This window comes from Staurois parvus, unplaced genomic scaffold, assembly GCF_062004578.1.
Source record: "Staurois parvus isolate SC_StPar_1 unplaced genomic scaffold, SC_StPar_1.0 ptg000282l, whole genome shotgun sequence".
In the NCBI taxonomy this organism is placed as follows: Eukaryota; Metazoa; Chordata; class Amphibia; order Anura; family Ranidae; genus Staurois; species Staurois parvus.
Genome location: NW_028318078.1, coordinates 3,585,534 through 3,611,390, shown reverse-complemented (window position 1 = coordinate 3,611,390; position 25,857 = coordinate 3,585,534). Strand labels below are relative to the sequence as shown.

Genomic DNA, 25,857 nt, shown 5'->3' with positions numbered 1-25,857 from the left:
AAATGTGAGGGATGTACTCACTTCTGTGAGATACTGTATATATATATATATATATATATATATATATATGTATATATATATATACATACACATGAGGGGCATTCAAGTCAAACCAGGGCTTTTAATTTTACAGGTATAAAAAGGGATAGTAGCGTGGCAGTACTACACACAGTGGCAGGTGTATCCTATTACTGATAGGCAGCGCACATATCATGGGCCAGTCCAGAGACCGTTAATCAAGATGGCAGGCAACAGTGTTAGTGTGTGCATGGAACAGAGTGTTGTGATGAAGTTTTCTTGAGAACAAAGATATAAAACCCACAAATATCTACAGAAGACTTCAAGTACAGTATGGTAATGAGGCGCTCAACTGCAGTAAGACATTTGAATGATGTAATGGTTTCAAAGATGGCCATATGCCTATCAGTGACAATCCTGGCCGTGGTGGTTCCCAGACCACAGCAGTCATTTCTGTGAACATTCAGCGTGTTGAACGCCTGATCCTGGATAAATGCCACATAACCTGTTGTGAAATTGAAAAAGAGAAGAATCTTTGTGTGGGAATGGTGAACACAATGATGACGAAGTGAAGGAGGTTGTCTTAGGATGGTTCAGACTGAAGATTTCCAGCCATTAGTTAAACACTGAGATAAGTGTTTGAATGTAGCAGGGGAGTATGTAAAAAAATAAATGCAGTTTCTACTTCTTGAAATTAGTTTTTTGTTATTATATAAACGCAAAAGTCTCGGTTTGACTTGAGTGCCCCATAAATATATAGATAGATAGATAGACAGATAGATAGATAAATAGATAGATAGATAAATAGATAGATATATTGTAAATTAATTGACTCTGGCTCTAGGCAAGATTATAGCTTTGGCCCCTTTGTACAGGCATATCCTTCTTTTTGCCGTGGCATGCAGGTGCACAGCCTCAACAAATTGTTCTATCCCTCTGGTTTACTGCAAACATATGAAGGAGGTAGTTGAGCCCCCTGGACGTCTACTGGACCCTAGGCTCCTGTCCTGTGGCTGATCTGGCTTGTAAAGTAAAAGCATCTACCTGGGCCACCAGAACAGACCCATGGTGATGATCAAAAACATTTTGAATCACTTTTGATTTTGCAAGACTTTCTTTTTTCAAATGGCAACTTTTCTACTTCTCTTAATAGTAGTTCCCTTCAACATTATAAAACAATCATACATAACACGTATGCACACTTGCCTGTTGCTGAAAACACCGCTTCCATATTATCTGCTATGATCATAAAAGCAATTTGCATACAGTATATTGCTACATAAGATCCACTTCAAAATTCAGACACTGCACTGAAAATTCTGCAGAAATGTTTTGTAAACCCAAGTCAGAAGTAAAAGACAAATACAGTAACAATGTATATTGACCCTTATAGATGATCTAATTAAACTGGAGGGAGACCAATGAATTGAAAACAACCTAGGTCTTGCGGTACAATTAATTTAACTTTACTCACTTCACCTGAGACTGTGAGCTGTACTGTACCACTTCAGGGCATCCTCCAGTAGTTGTAATGACCTGATTTTGTTCCAGGTTACAACTTCTAAAGGAGATATTCCAAATCTCTCTACCAATAAGCTGACATTCACATTGCCCCCACCCCTCACCACCACAGACTTCTAGCTCAGTATGATGAGGGTAGTATAAATACATACCATGAACCAGTCAGCAAACTAAGTCAAACAAAGGCCCTCACATACCCACATGGAAGAAAAATATATTTGAAATATATTTTAAAAATATTATTCCCAAATATATTGACATATATTTGAAATACTACAATTTTGGCCATATTCAATATATTTCAAAATTTTAGTTTAAAAATACATTCCAAATATACTGTATGTCTTTAAAAATACAAATCTACATTTTTGGAATGCATTTACAAATATATGTAAAAATATATGTTAAAATTACTTTTTTTATATGTTAAAAAAAATCTGAAGAATATAATTAAAAAATAGATATTTTAAAAAATATATATTTTTTAAATATATTCTTCAGATTTTTTGTGGGTAGGAATATGGCCACAATTGTAGCATTTCAAATATATGTCAATATATTTGGGAAGAATATTTTCAAAATATATTTCAAATATATTTTTCTTCCATGTGGGTAGGCAAGTGATAATCAACAAAGCTGGGTGGCATACGTTCTATAAAATAGCATCAGCTGATTCTGATTTAAAGTGTAAACTACATTTAACATTTGCTCCATCAAGCACTATGCAATACAGGGAGACAGACAAACAAAGTAGCAAGATCTATGAGCATTAGGACCACATAGCAAAATTATTAAGGGGCCACCTGTCACATTAGTCTCCATTTCAAAATCAATCCTTTAGTGGCAAATAATCTACTCTGCTTTTACAGCAATGTCATAGATACTCCCAAACTGTATAAAACATCAGTGTATCCAGAAGTGTTGACATTGTTGCTTGCATGAATTGTCGTATAATCAGACAATGCTTATCATAGTAAACTTTGTTTTGTTGTGGCTATAGTTACACATCAAACCAAATATTGAAGGGAATGGGCAATGTGACAGGTTCTCTTGCTAAAACACCTCCTTCCACCCACTTGTTCCCTGTGCCCTCCTCCTCCATTTTTTTGTTCTCCTACAGGTGTCCAATCCCTTGGTAAGTTCTATGACAGTCTGGGGTTTATTTACTAAAGCTGGAGAGTGCAAAATCAGACTCACTTCTGCATAGAAACCAATCAGCTTCCAGGTTTCATTGCCAAAGCTTCATTGAACAAGCTGAGGTTAGAAGCTGATTGGTTTCTATGCAGAAGGGAGTCTGATTTTGGACTATCCAGCTTTAGTAAATAAACCCCTCTGTGTCAGAGCTCATAAAAAGTTACTGACATTCTCACCTCCCTCATATGACAATGTTTGGGACTGACAAGTGCCCATTCAGGCCAGAGTACACCATCCAGGAAGAAACGGGAAAAGGTATATGCTCCCCTATATAAAAGCATTGAGTATAGCCAAACAGAACAGTGAAGGAGCATGGCTGAGGTGAGGATAAGTGGGGGAGAGTTTGAGCTGGCACAAAAACCTCTCACTTTGCCCTGAATGCACAGAGACAGGTTTCTTTTAAATATTACCTCTCTAACTGAACTGGAAAGAGAACAAACGTACATAAGCCTGCATGCTAATATAAACCAAGCAATAGGAATACTGATATAAAAATAGTAATATACTAACCCGAACTGCCTCGGCCTTTTTGTGGAACATTTCTTCCATGTCCTTTGCAAGTTTTTTTACAAGCTGAAGTCCATCTATTTCTTCTATCGAGACTTCTTTCTCAAATTCTTTGTATTTCTAAAGAAAAAAAATAAGAAGCAGAATTTAATAAACTCATAATTCACTTGTTTGACATAGGTACAGGATAACTTTTATGATGGTCCCAAAAAAGTAATCTACAAGAGCACTGGAAATTTGGGTTCAGCACTATGAAATGTTTCTGTCTACACAATTATATTTGAAGTTGTAGACAAGAAAGAAAAATGATTTGATATAGACCATGGTTTCTCAACCAGAGTTCCCTGGAACCTAAGTTCCTCCAGAGGTTACCAGGGGTTCCTTGAGCAATGAGAAATGTTTGACTCTCAGATAAGTTCCCACTGACACCATTGATCCTTTTAGATATTGGTAAAGGGGAAATTCTTTCCAATGACCACAAGTGTAAGCAGGGCCGTAGATAATTTTTTTCCTGGGGGGGGGTTCAGCTCTCTAACTGCAAGAGCGACACAAGATGCTGCCTCTTGCACTTCTCAGTAAGGTTGGCTACAGGAGTGTTTTCTGAAAGCAGATGGTCTGTGTACTGGCTCCTGGAAGCGTGCCACAGCAAATATTGGGTGTTGTTCTTATTGTGCTGAATATTGGCCATGGCTTAAAGAGACACAGAGTTTAGGGATTCGTAAAAGGGAGGCAGATTTTAGGGACACAGTAGTAAATAGGGGAAGGCAACATTTTTGAGAATAGTTATGGATAAGCATGAATACCACTTTATTAACAAATAAAAGAAGGCACCAACCACATGGAGAGTGCATTGCTTCAGGGGTCAGCAGACTAATACATTTCCAGTATGATGAGGACAGGATGAGGCATGTGTAAGGTGCTTTGCCTGGGGAGGAAGGTTTAGGTGTGTAGGAGAGAGGTGGAATGAGGGGGAGGTGGGTGGGAGTTGCTGTAGTTTGGGAGGGTTAGATGGGTGACAGTGAGGCGCAGTGATTATGAAGGGATGGAGGGAAGTGCTATACCTGGAAGAGAGAAGGTGAAGTGGTATAAGTGGTAGGTAAGGCAATATAGGGTGTAGGTGAGGTGGTTTGAGGGGTGGGTGAGGCAGTATGGGGGGGAAGGTGAGGCAGGATGGGGGGGGGTTGGTGAGGCAGGATGAGGGGTAGTTGAGGATGTATGGGGGTGGATGAAACAGTATGGGGGTGAATGAGGCAGTCTGAGACCGAGACTCTGCTCTCTCCTGGTTCTCCTCCTACCTATCGCAGCGCTCCTTCAGCATTACTTATAACTCTGGCTCCTCCTCTTCATTCCCTCTTTCTGTAGGGGTCCCTCAAGGTTCCGCCCTTAAGCCCCTACTCTTCTCCATCTACACCTCCTCCCTTGGTCACTTGATAAACTCCCATGGCTTTAAGTACCATCTGTATGCTCATAACACACATATCTATCTTTCTACCCCTCACCTCACCCCCTCAGTCTCCTCTCAGTAACCTACTAAGCGACATATCGGCATGGATGTCACTCCACTTCCTCAAACTCAATCTTTCCAAAACTGAGCTCTTAGTATTCCCTCCAGCCTGTGCCCCCTCCCCTGACTTCTCCATCAAGATCAATAACACCATCCTCAGTCCCTCCCCTCATCCCAGGGTACTAGGTGTAATCCTAGACTCCCATCTGTCCTTTTAGCCCCAAATCCAATCGCTGTCCAAATCTTGTAGACTTCACCTCCACAACATCTCCAAGATATGGCCGTTCTTAACCTCAGAAACCACTAAGCAACTTATTCACTCCCTTGTTATATCTCGCCTTGACTATTGTAACTCCCTCCTCATTGGCCTACCTCATCGCAGGCTATCCCCTCTTCAGTCTACCATGAATGCTGCTGCCAGACTCATCCACCTTACTAACCGTTCTGTATCAGCCACCCCTCTCTGCCAATCCCTCCACTGGCTTCCCATTGCCCAACGGATAAAATTCAAAACATTAACAATAACATATAAAGCTGCCCCAAATGACATCACCGATCTTGTCTCCAAATATCACCCAAACCGTACTCTCCGCTCCTCACAAGACCTCCTGCTCTCTAGCTCCCTTGTCTCCTCCTCCCATGCTCATCTCCGGGACTTCTCCAGAGCTTCCCCCATCCTCTGGAACTCTCTACCCCAATTTATCAGACTATCGCCTATTCTGCTCACTTTTAGGTGATCTCTGAAAACTTATCTCTTCAGGGAAGCCTATCCTGCCCTCAGCTAATAATGGAATCTTCTACTCCTCCTTCAAGTCCATCCCCCCACAGTTATTACCTTTTGTACCACTAACCCCCCCCCTCCTACATTGTAAGCTTCAAGGAGCAGGGCCCTCCTTTCCCTCTTGTATTGAACTGTATTGTTGCTGTATTGTCTCCCTTTATATTGTAAAGCGCTGAGCAAACTGTTGGCGCTATATAAAACCTGTATATTAATAATAATAATAATAATAATAATGAGGGTTAGGTGAGGGAGCATGAAGGGTAGGTGAGGCAGTATTAGGTGTGAGTGCAGCAGTATGGGGGGGTAGGTAAGGGAGTATGAGGGGTAGGTGAGGCAGTGTGGAGGGTGGGTGAGGCAGTATGGGGAGTGAGTGAGGTGATGATGGGGGGGTGAGGTAGGAAGACAATTTTACAGGTACCAGCAGCAGGATATTCAGCTAAACTTAGTCCCTTAGTGTTGCTGGTCAGCCTGGAACATCTGTGTACAGCCAGCCCTCTGTCTCAGTTTCCTGACTGCAGTGATGTCACTCCTGGAGGTGAACGTTCCATCCTTGCCCTCTTGCTTCTCTGAATATTGAGGCCTGGGAGCGGGGCAAGAATGTGACTGGTTGCTAGGACTGCCAATGTCCTAGCAACCAATCACATGCTTGACACGCCCCCAGGCCCCAACTCTCAGAGAAGGAAGAGGGCAAGAACAGAGGAAGGGGAAGTCTGAGGACCACACCACCACTACCACTCAGCATATCTTCTCTGACAGATCTGATTGCAGAGGCTAAGGCTGAGCTCTGCGGCCCCATGCAGCAGCAGACAGGGACTAATTGGGCATTGGGGAAGGGTGCTCTGGGGGGAGTTCAGACCCCCAAATCCCCCCTTATCTACGTTACTGAGTGTAAGGAGCATTCTTCCAACTGACCTGCTCACTAATGTATCATGAGTTGTAAATATGGTCATTTGTAGCAGGGGTTCCCTGAGATTGGAAATTTATTTTAAGGGTTCCTCTGTTAAAAAGGTATAGACAGTTACCAGGACAACTGTAGATTATGGAAAAACCAAAGGGAAAGGGTCTGCTCATACCAACCAGATCCCAACTGCTCATAGATTCAAAGCAATGTCTAAATAGTTTCTATGAGCAATGCAGATGAATTGATTTAGCACCTTATTAAATTCATGTAGCAAAACAGATCTCATTATTTATACAGTGTAACATATAATGTAAATACAGACACTACAGTGTTGTTTTGATTATAATATGTAAAGCACTAGGTAAAAATATAGTTTGACTAATATACTTTGACATCATTTTCTAGAGAACAACATTTTTCTTTTTACTTTTGTGTTGAGTGGGGAAGGGGAAGAAACTGTGTCAGGATTTTATTGTTGTCCGTGGCCCTAGAAAATGTGTATATAGTGTGTATATATATATATATATATATATATATATATATATATATGTGTGTGTATATAGTATGTATATATATATATATATATATACAGTATATATATATATATATATAATTTATGTATCAGAGCTACAAAAAAGAAATATGAAATGAAAATAAGTATATATGCAATATATGCAAGTATTTATTACATCTATATTTATTTTTATATATATATATTTTTTTTTTTTAGAATTTTTTTTTCCTTCCTCTCTGGTCCTTGTATGTTGTCAGACTTATAAATATATTGTTTACATCTATATTTATTCTTAGATTGCATTTTGTTTTGTTGAAGGGGGGTGTTTTCTGACCACAATGGCTTTCTTTTAGTAAAAACTAATAAACCAATTTATACTCTCCTACCATTTGGTCTGGCACTCCTTCTATTGGTAATTGAATATTTCCTGTTAAAAACACAGTCATGATGTGTGTGCTATCAGCAAGCAACACATTGTATAGTCTATAATCAAAGTCATAGAATGGTTGGGTCTGGGCATGACAAGTACACAAGCAGAAATAAACAATACACAAACTGGCTTTTCCAATAAATTGTTAACAAGTGTTCAGGGTACTGAATTAGATGAAGCTTCAACCACTTCGATAATGCAACCAATGATCCAGTTTTTAGTTTTTGCTCATGCATGACTGGGTATTCATAGTGAGCATAACTTTACCATATTTACTAGGCTAGGCTTCAATAAATCAACCGCATTGCATATCAAAATCTGATTAAGTTTCTAAAGCAAGCAGTCTTCTTATATTAAAAGAAGTATAGATTCCAGAGAAAAAGAGACATAGTTTTACCCCTGTACAAATCATTAGTAAGAACTCAATTAGAATATGCAGTTCGGTTTTGGGCACCAGTTCACACAAAGGATATTGAAGAACTGGAGAAAGTTCAGAGAAGAACAACCAATCTGATAGGAGGCATGAAGGAGCTCAGATATAAGGAAAATTTAGAGGAACTGAATTTATACTCCCTTGAGATTAAAGAAAAATTAGATCACTATGTATAAATACATAAGTGGTCTGTATAGTGAACTTGGTGTAGAGTCATTCACTTTAAAGTTAATGATACAGAACAAGGGAGCTCTCTTTATGTCTGGAGGCAAAGTTAAAGGTTAGCTTTTCAGGAAGGTCCATAGCAGTCCATATTTAACTCACTCCCCAAAAATGTAGGGAATATCTACAGGAGATATCACACATGATTCCCCTTGCTGTCCCACAACACACTCACTAGGCAAGAGCACTGTGTGAGTTTCGACTTACTAAGCAAACTGGAAGCATACAGAAGAATTCCAGGCACTCTAGTGGTGTTAGGAAGATAGAGTGCATGACTGTGCCCAAAGAACTGCACGTGCGCATGGTACAACTCCAGCTCCAGTACTAGTGGATCAGTACATAGAGTTTAGAAATGTGATAGACCTCCTGCACTCCCAACTAAAACCCTACCAACTATTCACAGAGGAAAAGCTGCCAACATTCAGTCATGTACCTATAGACAAGTATGAAAAATAAAACAAAAAATAATGTGGCGCTACTACCATATAAATCCTTCACATATTAACACACTGAATTTGCATAAATATAAGTGAAAATAGTGCAAATAAGTGAAAAAAGACCAATTAATAATACATAAACCGTGATAGACGACAGTGTAAAGTTAACTCACACAATAACATGTGTAACAAGTGCCAACCAACAGGTCCAAAATAAGGACCAAACTTATGATAATAGTGCCCCAAATGATCCTATTGGATCTAATAGTGATCAACAAACAACATAAAAAAGTCCCAAAAGGGACTCAGCATAAATGTGTGCTGCAAAACCTCCCAGCAGAGCAAATAAATTATTCCAACCACACATATAAAAAAAACCACAAGTGCATTCCAAATATATACTTGTGTCTAATCATGCAAAAAATCACATATAACAACGCATAATATAACATATAATATAATAAAAAAAGTCCCGTGAAGTGAAAAAACACCTATCAGCAATCAAGCCTAAAATAAAGAGTTTAGGCTGTGTGTGCATCATGCTTGCTCATTCAGTACTAGCTTTGGCACCTAGAGATCTATTTAACCACTTACTGTCCAGTGTTGCCAAACTACCAGATTGAAATTCACTGACACAACACCCAAATTTTACTGGCACAGCCAAGTTTTTACTGCCATTTTCAAAAGTTAAAAAGCAGCTGCAGTATCTAAGCAGCATTTAAGCCCCATACACACGTGCCGAATATTATTATTATTATACAGGATTTATATAGCGCCAACAGTTTGCTCAGCGCTTTACAATATAAAGGGAGACAATACAGCAACAATACAGTTCAATACAAGAGGATTAGGAGCTTACAATCTAAGAGGGAGGGGCTAGTGATACAAAAGGTAATAACTCTGGGGAATGGACTGGTAGGAGGAATAGAAGATTCCATTATTATTTGAGGGCAGGATAGGCTTCCCTGAAGAGAGAGGTTTTCAGAGATCGCCTAAAAGTGAACAGAATAGGCGATAGTCTGATAAATTGGGGTAGAGAGTTCCAGAGGATGGGGGACGCTCTGGAGAAGTCCAGTAGACGAGCATGGGAGGAGGAGACAAGGGAGCTAGAGAGCAGGAGGTTGTGCGAGGAGTGGAGATTACGGTTTGGGTGATATTTGGATATCAGCTGGTTTAGATTGTAAGCTTCACGAGCAGGGCCCTCCTATTCCTTCTGTACTGAAATGTATTGTAATTGTACTGTCTCCCGTTATATTGTAAAGCGCTGCGCAAACTGTTGGCGCTATATAAATCCTGTATAATAATAATAATAATAATGTGGCCCATGTGTACACCCGCCTGTCCAACAGAAGCCAGCTTCTGCTAAACACAATAGCTCTGCAAAGAGCTCTTCAGTTTGTTTTTTTTGCTAATGTAGCACCCTGGGCTGAATTAAAAAAAACTGATAGTGTGCACCCAGCTTTAGACTGTCATCTGACCACCCACTGTGCCAGGACCAACCACATGCACCCGTGTCAGTTCTCCTCCTACTACACCCTGTCACCACCTCCATGAAATATTGGACAGGAGCAGGGGTGGAATGACCATTTGGAAACTCGGGCACTGCCCGAGGGCTCGGGGTCAGTAAGGGGCCCCATGAGATGCCCCTGGTGCCTTTTTCATAGGCTTTTTTGAATTTGGGCAAGGACACAGGGGCCCCATGATCCCCTATTGCCCGGGGGTCCCATGAGTTGTCAGTCCGCCCCTGGACAGGAGGTGTAAAGCTGGCCGTACATGGATTGAAATTCAACCAGTTCAGGAACTGGAAGAATTTTAATCTGTGTATAGCTCTCTCTGTTTAACACAAGCTGGTCAATAGACTGAATTCTGTTGAACAGTCCCGCTGTAAAACCAGCCTTCGATCAGCACATGCAGCCATTAGGTTGCAGAGCTGTTTAGTGTATTCTGACAGCAGGGGAGTGGATCTGAGTAGGAAGGGCAGAGCGGATCTGAATGAGGGTGACATTAATAATCAGCTCATGCCCTTGCAATGTCTTAATGAGGAAAGTTGCTGTGTCTGCATTCCTTGACCTTTGGTAGTATCTCGCAAAAAATGAAAATTTTGTTGCAGGGGATGCCTACAATCTGACTTGTATTTTAGTGCAGGCTTCTTGGAAAATCAGTGAGCTAATCACACAAGCAGGAATTGACATTTCTAGGGACGTTTTGTACACCAACTGTGTACAGGAAGCCTTCAAGTTGCCATAATGCATTGAACTTTACAGAAAATGACAGCACTGCAGATTAAAAAAGTAACAATCAATTACAATAAGGATTGTGTAGCAATTTTATGTGCTATATTAGTTTTTTTATTTGCTATTTTTTTTCCAACTAAAGTGAAGTTACCCTTTAAGTCCTTGCATGAACATACTGTTTTCGTGCTTGCCATAGCTGCCTTTAGACAGTCTCCCTTTAACTCCCTCCTCCCATGAAATTTCCATTTTCATGTACTGCTAAAAGCATGGTATTACATTTCAGGAGCTAAAGCTTTCACATGCAGAACATTTTATCAGGGATGTGTATTACTGTCGTAATTATTAGCTCCGGCTCTGCAGATAGCAAATAGACTTACTTCCAGGATAAATTGGATTTTTTTTTAATACCTGATATAAACTGAACTTACTGGTGGCCAATTTACTATTCATTATGTAGCAGGCAGGACTTCCTGTAAAAGGCAAAAAAACAGTCAATGTAAGTAGAGTTGCCATTATTTCCATTATCCCTCGGGAAGTAGATACATAAACAGAGTGACCTGGCACTTCAGCACAAACCTTGCTTATTGTGTCAAAAATAAAATGTACCTTTCATGTCTATGGAGATAATGTTGACCACTATCCATCTGTAAGAGCCAATTAGTCAGACCACTTCTTTTTTTTATGTTGATTCTGTTTATATTTTGCCCTCCCCAGTTCTTCATTTTCCCTTCTCAATAAAATGTAAAAAAAACCCAACCCTATCTGTTTTCATGACATACCTTATTTTAGAGCCAGTGATGACATCGCTGTGTCTCTGTGTTTTTCTATGCAATACAGGCAGATCTTGGCTGATGGGAGGGGCCAGAAGAGTGCTGTATATAGCTTCCTGAAAATATCACACCATCTTGCCTCACTACTTCTGTCAAGACTCATCAACCCTGATGCAAGCAGTGGGATGGCTGTTGGGAGGAGTTATAAAAATGCCCTAATGGGTAAATATCAGTCTGGAGGAGTGGGTGTTCTTGCACAGACTGTATTTGCATGAAGACTGCCCTACATAATGCTCCCATTTGATGCTGAGCCTCCATGAATGAAAGAACTCAAATTTAAATGAATGAAAAGGAAGGGGCGGGGACAGCCAGGCTAGAGAGGAAAGAAATAGATGTTGCCGGGTGCCCTCCATCCAGAAAATGAGGCAGACTCTATCTGACTTGCTTCAGCTTTTAATGCATACTGTCAGAAGCTTGCAGTATGCAGTGAAAGCAGAGTAAACAATGTCAGTACATGAGATGAGCTTATACAACTGTGAACTGCTTGAGGTATGATTCAGTGATTACAATGATAAATCCTTATTGATTATTGATTTGTATTTTATCTGTACTGTGGTACAGAAGCAACACATATGGTTAAGGTGGTACTTTCTGGTGGCTAGTTAAGAATTTTAAAGATTCACAAAATGCCTTACATTTTTCTCAATGAAAGCAATGCGGTTTCTGATTGGATAAAGTGAAGATTGTGACATCACCTCTCCAGCTTGTCCAATCACAGAATGCCTTGCATTCATTAAAGTCTTAATAAACCCAGGACCCTGCACTATATCTGATCCCCCACAATACACAGAACGTGGAAATGCAATTATTTTAGTAAATGAAAACTGTGAAATACCTTCTCTCATCAGCACTATATCGCAGTCTTGTGACTACTATCAGTGTTCAGCTGAGCACTGGTTAACCTCCCTAGCGGTATGATTATTTCAGATTTTTGGTGCTGAAAGCGGTACCATTATTTTGCATGGAAATATGTAGTTTTTTTATTGTAGGCCTGTAATTTTTAGGAATAACTCACTGAAATCTGTCCGAACAAGAGTCTATTAAACATCCCGGGTATGATAAAATTTGAAACACGAAATCAGAAATTATAATTTAATAAATAATCATAAAAAATAATAATATAATAATAATACATTTAATTCAATAATATAATCAAACCGAAAACACTGAAATTTGAAATATAGCGCCAAGTTCGCACATCGTTGAGCAAAGTCGCAAAATCGTTTTCAGTTTCTGATGACGAATTTCTCCACGGATCATTATCACTCAATTCTGCAAGTGGTTCTGATTTACTATTGCTGTTCTCTAGCTGATCTAAACCCGCTTTTGACCTAAAGGGACATTTTTTGGATGCCATGGACTCTTCTAAGTTTCCAGGCAGAAAGAACAGTCAAAATGCAGACAGGGGACAGGACAAAGCAGTAGGGACAAAATGTATGTGAAATGGGTTGAAACAGCAATGTTTTACTATGTAAAATCGTTTTGAAAAAAATGAAATTTTTTTAAAATTTTCAAATTTCCCACCGCTGGCGGCGCCCGTACGTCCCGACATCACAGGGACCGGAACACAGGAGCCGGATGCCGGCATCAGCCGGAGCAGATGGCCGGGGACGCTGCAGTGGACACATCGCGGGAGCGAAGGACAAGGTAAGCTCTGCAGGGACTCCCTATGCAGCGCCGCATGGTAAGCCCGAGTGTAGCTCGGGGTTACCGCTTTTGGTACAGACATTTTACCCCGAGCTACACTCGGGAATACCGTTAGAGAGGTTAAAGCTTGTAGGAGGAGTTTTCATTCTGCTCTGACTGTCCTATGAGGCTGCATAACCCCTGACCCTCTGTCTGGACAGTGCTGATTGGCCCTGTGCTGATCACATGCAACCTTCCAAAGAAATAATAACACTTTCTTTCTAGCAATACACACTAAACTGAGCATGTGCAGAGTGACTCCTAGATCTCTGTGCTATCAGCAGATGAATTTGGGACAGTAGAGGAAGGGAAGGATCAGAGAAGACAGGATCAAACAGCCTTTTTACACAATGCGGTTCCACAGTAAGTATAACAAGCATGTTCACTGCATATACAGACTGATTTTACTGTTGTGGGCTTAGTAACACTTTAAGAAAATACAAAGGGGTTGGTTTACTAAGACTCGGTTCACACTGTTGTGACGTGGAATCCAACTTGTGAGACCCCAAGTCGCATGACATGCAAAATCCCATATTAGTCAATGAGAACCGTCTTAATTAGCACTGTTGAAGTCGCTCCGACTTTAGAAAAGGTTCCTGTACTACTTCAAGGTGACTTCTATCCGACTTGTGCCCATAGACTTTAATAGAAGTCGCCTCCAAGTTTGATCCTCTATATTGATGGGATTTGGATCCGACATTACAGGAAGAGTACCTAGGAATTCCCTGAAAATTGCTTCAGAGTTGCTTCAAAGTCAATTCAAAGTATTACTCAAGTTGCCTGGCAAACTCACACTGTAAGTCAGGTCGCAGTAGTGTGAACCAAGAATAAAGGCAAATAGACGGTGCACTTTGCAAAGGGCAGTTACACTCTGCAAGTGCAATTGCTCAAGATATTAGTAAATGAGCAAAAACTCTGCTGACTTTCATCATTCAGTCATGTGTAAGCAAAAATGCTGTTGCTTTTCTTTTTGTTTTGTTTTCCTTGCACGTTATTGGGTATTCTTAGCAAAGCGAAACTTTTCCTCATTTACTAATCTCTGGAACAACTGCACTTTGCAAAGTGCAGTCTATTTGCCTTTAGTAAATTAACTTCAATGTGTTCTGTGAATGGCAGTTTCCCTTTTACTTATAGCCACCCTTCCCACCCCCACCCTGTGACAGTGAATGCAGAAGCTGCAGACTGATGAGGTCATCTCTCTATCCCTCTGCTCTCTCCTCCTATCAGCATGCTCCTTGTACTGCAACACATCTAACTAAATTCTTGTGCTACTCCTCCCTTTACCCTCTCTGAGCTCTACTATTCAGACTGCACAGTAGGCAGCAAGAGGCAGATACCAAGTCAAGTCCATATTCTTACACTGTTTGCCTTTACAAAAATGCATTTAATGATATAATAATGATTACAGAGCTAACATCTGCCTGGAGTTCAGCCTGAAAGATTTTTACTATCCACTAAAAGGTGTCCAAAGGTTTCTTCACAGTGAGAGCTGTGAAAAAGTTGAATAGACTCCCTCAAGAGTTGGTTCTGGCCAGCTCAGTGGATTGCTTTAAAAAAGGCTTGGGTTGTTTCCTAGATACACAGAATATAACTGGATACTAACATTTATAGGTAAAGTTGATCCAGGGAATATCCAATTGCCTCTCGGGGGATCAGGAAGGAATTTTTTTCCCTGCAGGAGAAAATTGGATCATGCTTTGCTGGGTTTTTTTGCCTTCCTCTGGATCAACTGTGGGTATAGGATTCCAACTTTTTTTTTTTTAATGGTTGAACTGGATGGACTTTTGTCTTTTTTCAGCCAGACTAACTATGTAACTATGTGCCACTAATATATGAGATATTAATATAAAATATACTAATACATAAAATATAATAATATATAGAAGATAATATATTTTTCCCGTGCTTTCTGGCTAACAGAGCTCGAGGCTGCAGATAACAATGACAAATAGATGTGTCAGTATCAGTTACATTTTCTTAATTCAGTATATGCTTTGAAAATGTCGGTATTATTGGAAAACATCGCGGCAGAGGCTGGAATTCCACTGTGCCCAATAGACACCTTCATCTTACACTTGTTACTATTCAGGACTCGCAGCCACATTAAATTCAGTGTTTGCGTAAATATTCCGACAACTTTAGATAACTGTGAATTTGAATGCCTGCAAGCAAAAGGTGAGCATATGTCCTTGGACATGACAGCTATTTGAAAAGACTATACAGGCATAACAGGTTCATACTGGTAAAGAATGTTATTTATTGCATTAAAATAATCAAAGGAGGAAGGCTTTAATAAAAGAGTACAAACGGCGATGGAGTGCTACGGTCCCTGAAAGCTAAATGTGAATGTGGAGTGTTTAAAAGGATTTTATAATCCTTCCAATTATTTATATGCCTGAAAACATTAGCTTGATGCAAATAATGTTGCCACATTGTATTAATGTTTTTAACCTTTTTTTTCAATATAAGGTTTGTAATTATAAATGCACATGGGACAGCCATACGTGCTTACTACCTATGCAAGCTCCATATGCAAGTTCTGCTTCTGCATTTGCAATGCTTAACCTCCCTGGCGGTATTCCCGAGTGTAGTTCGGGGTAAAGTTTCAGTACCAAAAGCGGTAACCCCGTGCTACACTCGGGCTTACCATGCAGCGTTGCATAGAGAGTCCCTGCAGTACTTACCTTGTCTTTCGCTCCCGCAATGCGTCCCCTGCAGCATCCCCGGCCATCTCCTCCGGGCCGATGCCGGCATCCGGCTTCTGTGTTCCGGTCCCTGTGACGTCGGGACGTATGGGCGCCGGAACCGGCGACAAATTTGAAATTTTAAAAAAAATTTCATTTTTTTAAAAATGATTATTACATAGTAAAACATTGCTGTTTCAAAACATTTCACATATATTTTGTCCCTACTGCTTTATCCTGTCCCCTGCCTGCATTTTGACTGTTCTTTCTGCCTGGAAACTTAGAAAAGTCCATGGCGTCCAAAAAGCGTCCCTTTAGGTCAAAACCGGTTTTAGACCGGCTAGAGAACAGCGATAGTAAATTAGAACTACTTGCAGAATTGAGTGATAATGATTCGTGGGGAAATTCGTCATCAGACACTGAAAACGATTCTGCGACTTTGCTCAGCGATGTGCAAACGTGGTGCTATATTTCACATTTAAGTGTTTTTGGTTTGATTATATTATTTAATTAAATTTATTATTATTATATTATTATTTTTTATGATTATTTATTAAATTATAATTTATGATTTTGTGTTTCAAGTTTTATCATATCCGGAATGTTTACTAGACTCTTGTTCGGACAGATTTCAGTGAGTTATTCCTAAATATTACAGCCTACAATAAAAAAAATACATATTTCCATGCAAAAAAATGGTACCGCTTTCAGCACCAAAAATCTGAAATAATCATACCACTAGGGAGGTTAAAGTGGTTGTAAACCTCAGACATGAAATATGAACAAAGCATATCCCTCTATAGTGTGTACTTGTCTTTATCCAGAGCACTAAGTGTCATTTCTGTCTAATTCATAATGTGTTGCGCTCCCGGTATGAATCTCTATTGTGTTAATAATTCTATTTACCCATGGTGAACATATATATATTCAAGTGATATACAAAAATATAGGAAAATAAAATTATATATGGTGATGCAAAAAAATTTTTTATATATTATGCACTAATATAAAAAATATGTAAATGTGAAAATAATATCCCCAAAAAAATTCGTGATATGATGATGTGTACTTGAAAATAAATATATATAAATCAATATAACATCATGATTGGTGAATAATCAAAAAATGTGAAATATATATAAAAAAATATAATATATATATATATATATATATATACTGTAAATAAATAAATAATTAATTTGTGGTGATAATGTCCTTTAAATTCAGTGACTTTGTGCTTGATTAAATCTTGACTTGGTGACTAATTCGTGACTTCCTTTGAATCCTTAATTAGTGAAGATGTATGCTCACCTCCTTATTAGCCTGCAATTAGGCTATACACACTTGTGGTTCACCTCCTATGGAACCTGCTTGGATGGAATTCCTCCTTTACAGATTGTGAAATGTGGATATCCGTTATCCTTAATTAGCCCATATGGGATTGATCACTCTTTCCGATACTCAAATTCCCTTATGCTTTCCTCTCCATGCGTTTCTCCATATGTGGGGACAAATTGCCAAACATAGTGTTTTATCCTTATAAAAAGATTTCTGCTTTATTGCTTCCAACAGGTACACTCACATATATTGTATGAGGTATAAGATAAATTGCGCAGCACGTGTAATCCGCCAGCCGTTGAGTCATGCACCCGCCGTCTGTCAAACAATCCGGCTTTCTCCAAGTGACATGCAGCCCCACCCCTACGCGTTACGCCACTGGTCACGTGGCTTCATCAGGGGGTTGTGATAGGTTAGTCACTCTTCCATTGCCGGCTTAAATAAATTAGAACTACTTGCAGAATTGAGTGATAATGATTCGTGGGGAAATTCGTCATCAGACACTGAAAACGATTCTGCGACTTTGCTCAGCAATGTGCAAACGTGGTGCTATATTTCACATTTAAGTGTTTTTGGTTTGATTATATTATTTAATTAAATTTATTATTATTATATTATTATTTTTTATGATTATTTATTAAATTATAATTTATGATTTTGTGTTTCAAGTTTTATCATATCCGGAATGTTTACTAGACTCTTGTTCGGACAGATTTCAGTGAGTTATTCCTAAATATTACAGCCTACAATAAAAAAACTACATATTTCCATGCAAAAAAATGGTACCGCTTTCAGCACCAAAAATCTGAAATAATCATACCACTAGGGAGGTTAAAGTGGTTGTAAACCTCAGACATGAAATATGAACAAAGCATATCCCTCTATAGTGTGTACTTGTCTTTATCCAGAGCACTAAGTGTCATTTCTGTCTGCTGCTTCATTCCTCTGCTATCAGCATGAGTTACTTCTGACACGTTTTCCTGACACCAAGAGAAAATTGGTGACAGTGGAGGGACCTCCAACAGATTGACAGCCGCAGCTCTGTTCCTGTGAGCTGTGTGAAGGGGAGTGTGTCTCAAGCCTCCAATCAGCTCTCAGAGCTTTCCTCACTGAGCTCTACAGAGTGTAACTTCACCTCTCTGCCCCTTTTTTTCTGAACTCTCACACAAGCTTTATAAATTCAGCACTTTGAATGCATGTAGAGAGCAGCAGACTGCAGATAGACAGGTACAACTTATATAGGAGGATTTGTCTAATTTGTGTGTATTAACTGTGGCCAGTCCCTTCACTGGGTATATGTAAGGGTTTACAACCACTTTAAAGTGGAGCTTAACTGTGTCTGAACAAAATGAAAATGCTATTTGATTCATTTTTAATATTCAAAGCAACCTCATCCTTCCATCCACATCTGCATGCTTTATTTTGTTGAGAAATCACTTTGAACCCCCCCCCCCCCCAGCATTTCTAGCCACAGCCATCTTGAGTAAGGGCAGATGATGTGTGTATCATTTACTTTATGGAATCCATCTGCCCTTAGCTCAGGCACAGATGCTGGAGGGTGTGCTTAACTGAGAAAAGCCCCTCCTCCAGATGAAAGAAAAAGAAATGTCCAAGGAGATTTCTGGGATGCATGACATGATTTTGGCCTAGGCCAGAAACCAGGAAGCAACTGAGGAGACGAAAACAAAGTTTCAAACAGGATAATAAAATATATGCCTTCCTATCTGTTTACTATTGCAAGCAGCATAAGGATTAAGAAATAGTTAAAGCTGAAGTTCAGTCAAATTCTTACTATACTTAAACCTGGTTCCACACCTATTCTAAGCCCCATTCTAACTACCCTGTAAAGGAAAGATGTCTATACTTACCTACACTGAGGGTGCTTTGGTCCAGTCAGGATTGATGTAAACTGTGCATTTTAACCACTTCCCAACTGTGCTATAGCCAAAAGACGGCTACATTGCGGTTGTCCAGTTCTGGAAGGGCATCTATAGATACCCTCGCAGAACCACACCCCCCTGGGGCACGCATCTGCTGTGCTCTGTTATCGTGGTAATGGGCCAATCACAGTGGCCCTTTACCATCTTATTAGCTGTGTCCAATCACAGCTGATCAACTTGTAAACATACTTACTGTTTATCGGCAAACCTTTCCTCATGCATTGACACAGTGTTAGGAGAGGAGACTCAGTAAATGGCAATTCTGATGGGACATTTACACTGATAGTCAGTGCTGCCTCTCAGTGTCTCCTCATCGGTGCTGCCTATCAGTGCATATCAGTGCCGCCTAATCAGTGTCCATCAGTGCCACCTCATCAGTGCCCATCAGTGGAGCCTATCAGTGTCCATCAGTGCAACCTATCAATGCTCATGAGTGCCACCTCATCAGTGCCCATTAGTGCTACCTCATCAGTCCCTATCAGTGCAGCCTATCAGTGCCCATCATTGCAGTCTATCAGTGCTCATCATTGCAGTCTATCAGTGTCCATCAGTGCAACCTATCAATGCCCATCAGTGCAGCCTCATCAGTGCACATCAGTAAAGGCAATAAAATTGCTTATTTGCTAAGTTTTATAACAGAAACCAAGTTTAGCAAAAAATAAAAAAACCTAGTGGTGATTAAATACCAACAAATGAAAGCTCTGTTTGTGTGAAAACAATGATATCAATTTTGTTTGTGCACAGTGTTGCATGACAATGCAATTCTCATTCAAAATGCGACAGAGCTGAAAGCTGAAAATTGACGTGGTCACAAACTGGGTGGAGGTGCCCAGTACTGAAGTGGTTGAATGGCTGTAAAGGAGAGAAGGTGGTAGATAAACAGGTACAACTTATGTAGGGGTATTTGTTTCATCTGTGTATCACTTGAAGCCAGTCACTTCACTGGATATATGTAAGGGTTTACAACCACTTTACGTATGCCACATTTCTTATTCTTTTATTTATTCTTACAACTTAAGTTGTAGGAATGACATAGAAAAAATATATATCATTAAAGTAGAAGTAAAGGCAAAACACTTGTTTTTGTTTTGGATGGAGTGGAGATGGAATAGAACCCTTGTCAGTTTTTATTGCTTTCTGTGTAGAGATTTACCCTCTCTATTTGTCCTGTTTACCATCATTGAAAGTAAAAGAAAATCCAAACTTTGGGTTGTCCCCAGAAAAGAAATAGAGAAATCTTTCAGTGGGGAAACTAGATTTGCAGGGATTATTTCACCTTTCTGTTTTGGCTATGGGACAGGAAGTGAAGGGAAATCTCCCCAACGGGACACAGATTGAAAAAAATAAACTGAGGGAGTAATAATCCTCCCTTACTCTATCCAAAATGAAAAAAAAAGTTTACCTATAGTCCTATTTCCAAGAGATATAAAAGTTATATCGAAGATTCCTCTGTGTTAAAAAAAAAAAAAAGTTGAGAAAGGCTGTGCTATGCTGCCATAGATTAGTACTGATACTCTACGCATCTGGTCGTCTGGTTGCATGTGTTACAAACCTATTTTAAAACATGACAGATTGCAAGCTGCTTATGAAATTAAATCTGCTGCCTTGGTAGACAATATTCAGAGGTTACTAATTCAGCAGATCTACATTGTTCTATCCCTGCTTGTTAAAGTATTTTCCCCTTGTGTTTAAATATTGTGATCATACGACCACTAAACAGTGATACGTAAACTTCCTAAAATCTGCTCAGCTTTTGAGCTACCAAGCCACTGCTTTAAAGTATTTGCAAACCTCAGACATGAAAAATGAACAAAACATATCCTACTACAGTGTTTAGTAACCTAAATCCAAAGCACTGAGTCTGGTCTGGATCTCTCCTCTCACTGCTATCTGTATGACTCACTTCTAATAAGTTAAGCTGACTCCTCTCTCCTCAGCACACAGTAGATGACACATACCCTCAGTTCTATGTTTCACTGAGCCTGTGTAGAGGCTGCCCTCCAATAAGCTCTCAGATTCTCAAATTTCATGGAGCTCTGTGCTCTAGCTGTGCAGTGGGTGTGATGTCCCTGCCCCCTTCTTCCCAGTGCTGAGAGATGCTGTGTAAGATGTGTGTTTTGGAAGCCTGTAGAGGAGAAAGGTCTGCAAATAGACAGGTACTGCTGATATAGGAGGATTGGTTTCATCTCTGTGCATCATCTGAATCTAGTCACTTCACTGATTATATGCCATGACATTTTGAACTCAGGGTGCAGAGTCTGACAATTGGTACCACTTGTCAAACTTGTTCACTGAGATCAATGGGGCTGTGCCGCAACTGAGTGCAATGCATGAGATTGTGGTGCATGGTTAAATTATGAGGTGAGGAGGCCTCCTTGCCACCTGTCAAATCCAAACACGGATCGCTCTTTGGAGAGCACCACACTTTATGAAAAAGCCCTAACAGCTACTACTGTAACTTCCTTCATAAATTACTGGTATATGTAAGCAAAAAAAGAAAAAAGACAAAAAGAAAAACCTTTGTAACATAATTTTAACCCATTTTTGACTCTTGTAAACCACAATAAATTTGTAATAACCCCTTCTTGTTCAGTTAGCACTTTTTTATTTATTTATTTTTTAATTTAAATATTTATTGGTTTTTCATGTTATTACAAAAAATTTCATAAAAAGAAACACAATACATTTAAGTAGTCTTAACATTTCTATTTTACCCCTTCTAATAACTCTTTTCTTTCCCTCCCCTCCCCCCCCCCCATTCCCCTCCTCCCTCTCCCTCCCTCCCCTCTGCAAGTTTTCCAGTCTCACGAGGCCCAATCACTTTAAATAACTTCCTAATTTAAGATTTTCTATATTTCTCTTTCACTTTTGATTTTTCCCATTTTTCCCATCTCGAATAGTATGTTCCCAGCCTATCTTCCTGCATATAGTAAGATTTTTCCATTTTACTAATCTGATTTACTCTGTTGATCCAGTCTTCCTCCTTCGGCACCTCTGTTTTCTGCCAGAACTTGGGTATCAACCCTCTTGCAGCATTTAAATAATACCATACGCCTGATTCTTTATATTTATTTACTGTTGTCTCAACATTATGTAGAAGACACATCATTGGGTCTAACCCTATGTCATTTCCAGTTATTATTTCTATCAATTTAACTATTGTTTTCCAAAAAGCCTGAATTTTCGGACATTGCCACCACATGTGAAACACCGTGCCTATCTCTCCACATCCTCTCCAACACATTTTTGAATTCTCCACACTCATCTTATGCTCAATACTCGGTGTAATGTGCCATTGTGTCAAACATTTATAATTAATCTCCACTTCTCTCATACTAACGTGTTCATTTGTCAATCTAAATATCTTTTTCTGTTGATCCTCATCTAACACCACCTCCATATCTCTTTCCCACTTCGTTATAAAAATTAACTTTGTGTCTGTGTCTAATTCTGTGAGTATTCTATAAATTTTAGCAATACCATGTTTCCCATCTCTATGTGTTTCTAACAACCTTTCAAACATATTCCACTCCTTCTTTAATCTCAAGGGTTTTGGTAATTTCCCAATAAAGCATTTTAGTTGGTGATATTTCCACTCATCTATTCTAATAAAAATATCTCCCTTCTTCTCTTTAAGTTCTTTAAATGATCTCAATTTCCCTTCTACCAGTACATCTCTCAGTTGGACATCTTCCCTCTCAAACCATCTCCCTGATATCTCATCCTTTCCTGGGGGGAAATAATCAGTATTTGCAAGAGGCATTAATATAGAGTTGAATTCCCATTTCATATTTTTGTGTAAATTATCCCATACCCTTAGAACATTTAAAGTGTAATTACTTGTGTTTTCATTAATTTTTCTAAAATGTGCTGGAATCCATATCATCTTACTCAAACTAATCCCACTCAGTGCATTTTCAATTTTTACCCAACTCTTCCCCTTCTGGTTAAATGTCCAATCATAAATTCTTGCTAAAATTACTGCTTTATAATATCTCTTGACGTCGGGTAGTCCCATTCCCCCTTTTTCTTTAGTCCTACTCAGTATTTCATATGATATTCTTGGTTTTTTATTCCTCCAAATATATCTTGTTAACATTTTTTTTATTATCTTAAAAAAAGCCTCTGGGAGTTTGATCGGAACCATTTGGAATCTATACAGTATTTTAGGTATAATTACCATTTTAACTAGGTTTATACGTCCTATCCATGATGGGTTTCCTCCTAATCTTTTCAATTCTTCCTTGATCTCATTTATTAAGGAACTATAGTTTAATCTATACAGTTGTTTGTAAGAGATAGCGAGTTTTATCCCTAGGTATTTTAAATCTTTTTCTCTCCATATAAAGGGGAATTCTTTTTGTAACTTTTCCTTTTCACTCTTTAATATATTGATGTTCAGGATCTCTGTTTTTGTTGGATTAATTTTTAAGTTTGATAGTTCCCCATACTCCTTCAAAAATTTCATTATATTTGGTAATGTTATTCGGGGGTTACCTACATAGAATAATAGGTCATCTGCATAGGCCGCTACTTTGTGTTCTATATTTTCGATCTGGATTCCCTTTACCGCACCACTATTCCTTATCATTGACAACAAAGGTTCCAATGACAAAACATATAGCAGGGGGGACAGAGGACAGCCCTGTCTTGTTCCATTGGACATCCCTATGGATTCTGATCTCTCTACATTTACCGTAATAATTGCGGTGGGCTCCCTGTATAATTTACCTATCCACTCACGCATTCTCTCTCCAATCCCCAGCACTTCTAAGTTGTCCATCATGAAGCCCCAATCCACTCTATCGAACGCCTTTTCGGCATCAATCGACAGCAGCACCACCGGGGCTTTTCCTTTTCTACTTTTCTGGATTAGCATCAGAGTTCTCAATCCGTTGTCCCTACCCTCTCTCCCTGGGACAAAGCCCACCTGATCTCCATGGATCCATTCTGGCATTAAATCTTTCAGCCTATTTGCTAGCACCTTTGCGTACAGCTTAGTATTGATGTTCAATAATGAAATTGGTCTATAACTAGAGCACTGAGAGGGGTCTTTTCCTTCCTTATGAATGAGTACAACATGGGCCTGAAGAGATTCTCTTCTACTCTCCATCCCTCCTCCCAGCTCGTTCATATACTTCTTTAGCTTAGGTAACAATATTTCACTATATTTTTTATAGTAATTAACTGTGTACCCATCCGGTCCTGGACTTTTGCCACCCCCCGTACTTCTTATTGCTGCTTTTATTTCATCCTGAGAAATTTCCACATCTAGGGAGTTCAGTTGTATTTCACTTAACTTTGGTAATCCTGCGTTTTTTAAATAGGTCTTCCTTTCTTCTTTAATATCCTCTCCATTTTCTTTTGACGAGCTTTGGGGGCTAATATTATATAACTTTCTATAGTACTCCGTAAATACTTTAATAATCTCTTTAGTTGAATATACCAACTCCCCCTTCGGATTTTTTATCTTTTCTATATAATTTCTATTTTTCTTTTTATTCAAAGCTCTCATTAAGTATTTTCCTGGTCTATCTCCCCATCTATATCTTTCACTTAGTACCTTATTATATACTCTTTTCCTCTCCTCTTCCATCAGTCTCTCTAGCTCATCTTTTTTATCTATTAACTTCTGTTTTGTTTCTCTTGTTATTTTCTTCTTTTGTATCTGCTCCAAATCCATGATTTCTTTTAGGAGCCCACTGACCCTCTCTCTTCTTTCTCTTTTTTTCCTTGCTCCCATTGCAATCAGGATTCCTCTTATATATACCTTGTGACTTTCCCATACTGTAGCTGTCGATACTTCCCCTGTCTCATTCTCTTTAAAATATACTTTAATCTCTTCCCCAATCTTCTGAGCTATATCCTCGTAAAAAAGAAGGGCCTCATTTAGTCTCCATCCTAGGCCTCCCGTCCACCGTTTCCCCCATCCCATTTTCATTATGACAGGGGCATGATCTGAGAATGTACTCATCTCTACTTCTATTTTAACCAACGGTTCTATAAGTTGATGATCTATTAGGATATAGTCCAGTCTCGAGTATGTCTCATGTGCATTGGAGAAGAAGGTATAGTCTCTGTCTTTCATATGCATTATTCTCCAGGTGTCCACCAGTTGGTACTCGTGGATCGCTTTTTTCAAAGCTCTCAGAGACCTACCACCTTCTCTCTGCACAGGGGAGGTTGTATCTTTTTGTGGGTTCATGCAGAGATTAAAATCTCCTGCTACTATCAAATGCCCTCTTTTAAAGTCCATCAATTTTTTCGGCAGACCCTTCAAATAGCTCTCCGGTTTTTTATTAGGGCAATATATATTGGCTAACGTGCACTCTATTCCCTGTAATTTACCTTTCAAGAACAGGAATCTCCCCTCCGGATCGGTCTTTCTATCTTCCACCTCAAATCTGATGTTCTTTGCCAACCCTATTGCCACCCCTTTTGCTCTTTTAATTGGAGAGTCAGCATAATACCATGTTGGATAATATTTAGATTTTAATTTCACATTTGACTTTATCTCGAAATGTGTTTCCTGTAAAAATACCACTGATGTTGCCCTATGGTGTAGCTCTTTAAACAACTTAAATCTTTTCCCAAGGCAGTTCAACCCATTCACATTATATGTTATAACCTGTATTTCTTCCATCCTTCTTAATTCTGTCTATCTCTCCTCTAACTCGCCTCCT

At 39.2% G+C, this 25,857-nt stretch overlaps 1 protein-coding gene across 3 annotated transcripts in view; it reads right to left on the bottom strand.

Annotated features, from left to right (window-relative positions):
- The window catches only part of CACNA2D3 (calcium voltage-gated channel auxiliary subunit alpha2delta 3), a 1,248,789-nt gene that overhangs the window by 951,674 nt on the left and 271,258 nt on the right, over positions 1-25,857 (bottom strand). For all 3 annotated transcript variants that reach the window (XM_089681870.1, XM_089681868.1, XM_089681867.1), the window contains one exon: positions 3,244-3,360. In XM_089681870.1, the coding sequence (XP_089537996.1) occupies positions 3,244-3,360 (117 nt within the window). Of the gene's footprint in view, positions 1-3,243; positions 3,361-25,857 lie in introns of those variants that run through there.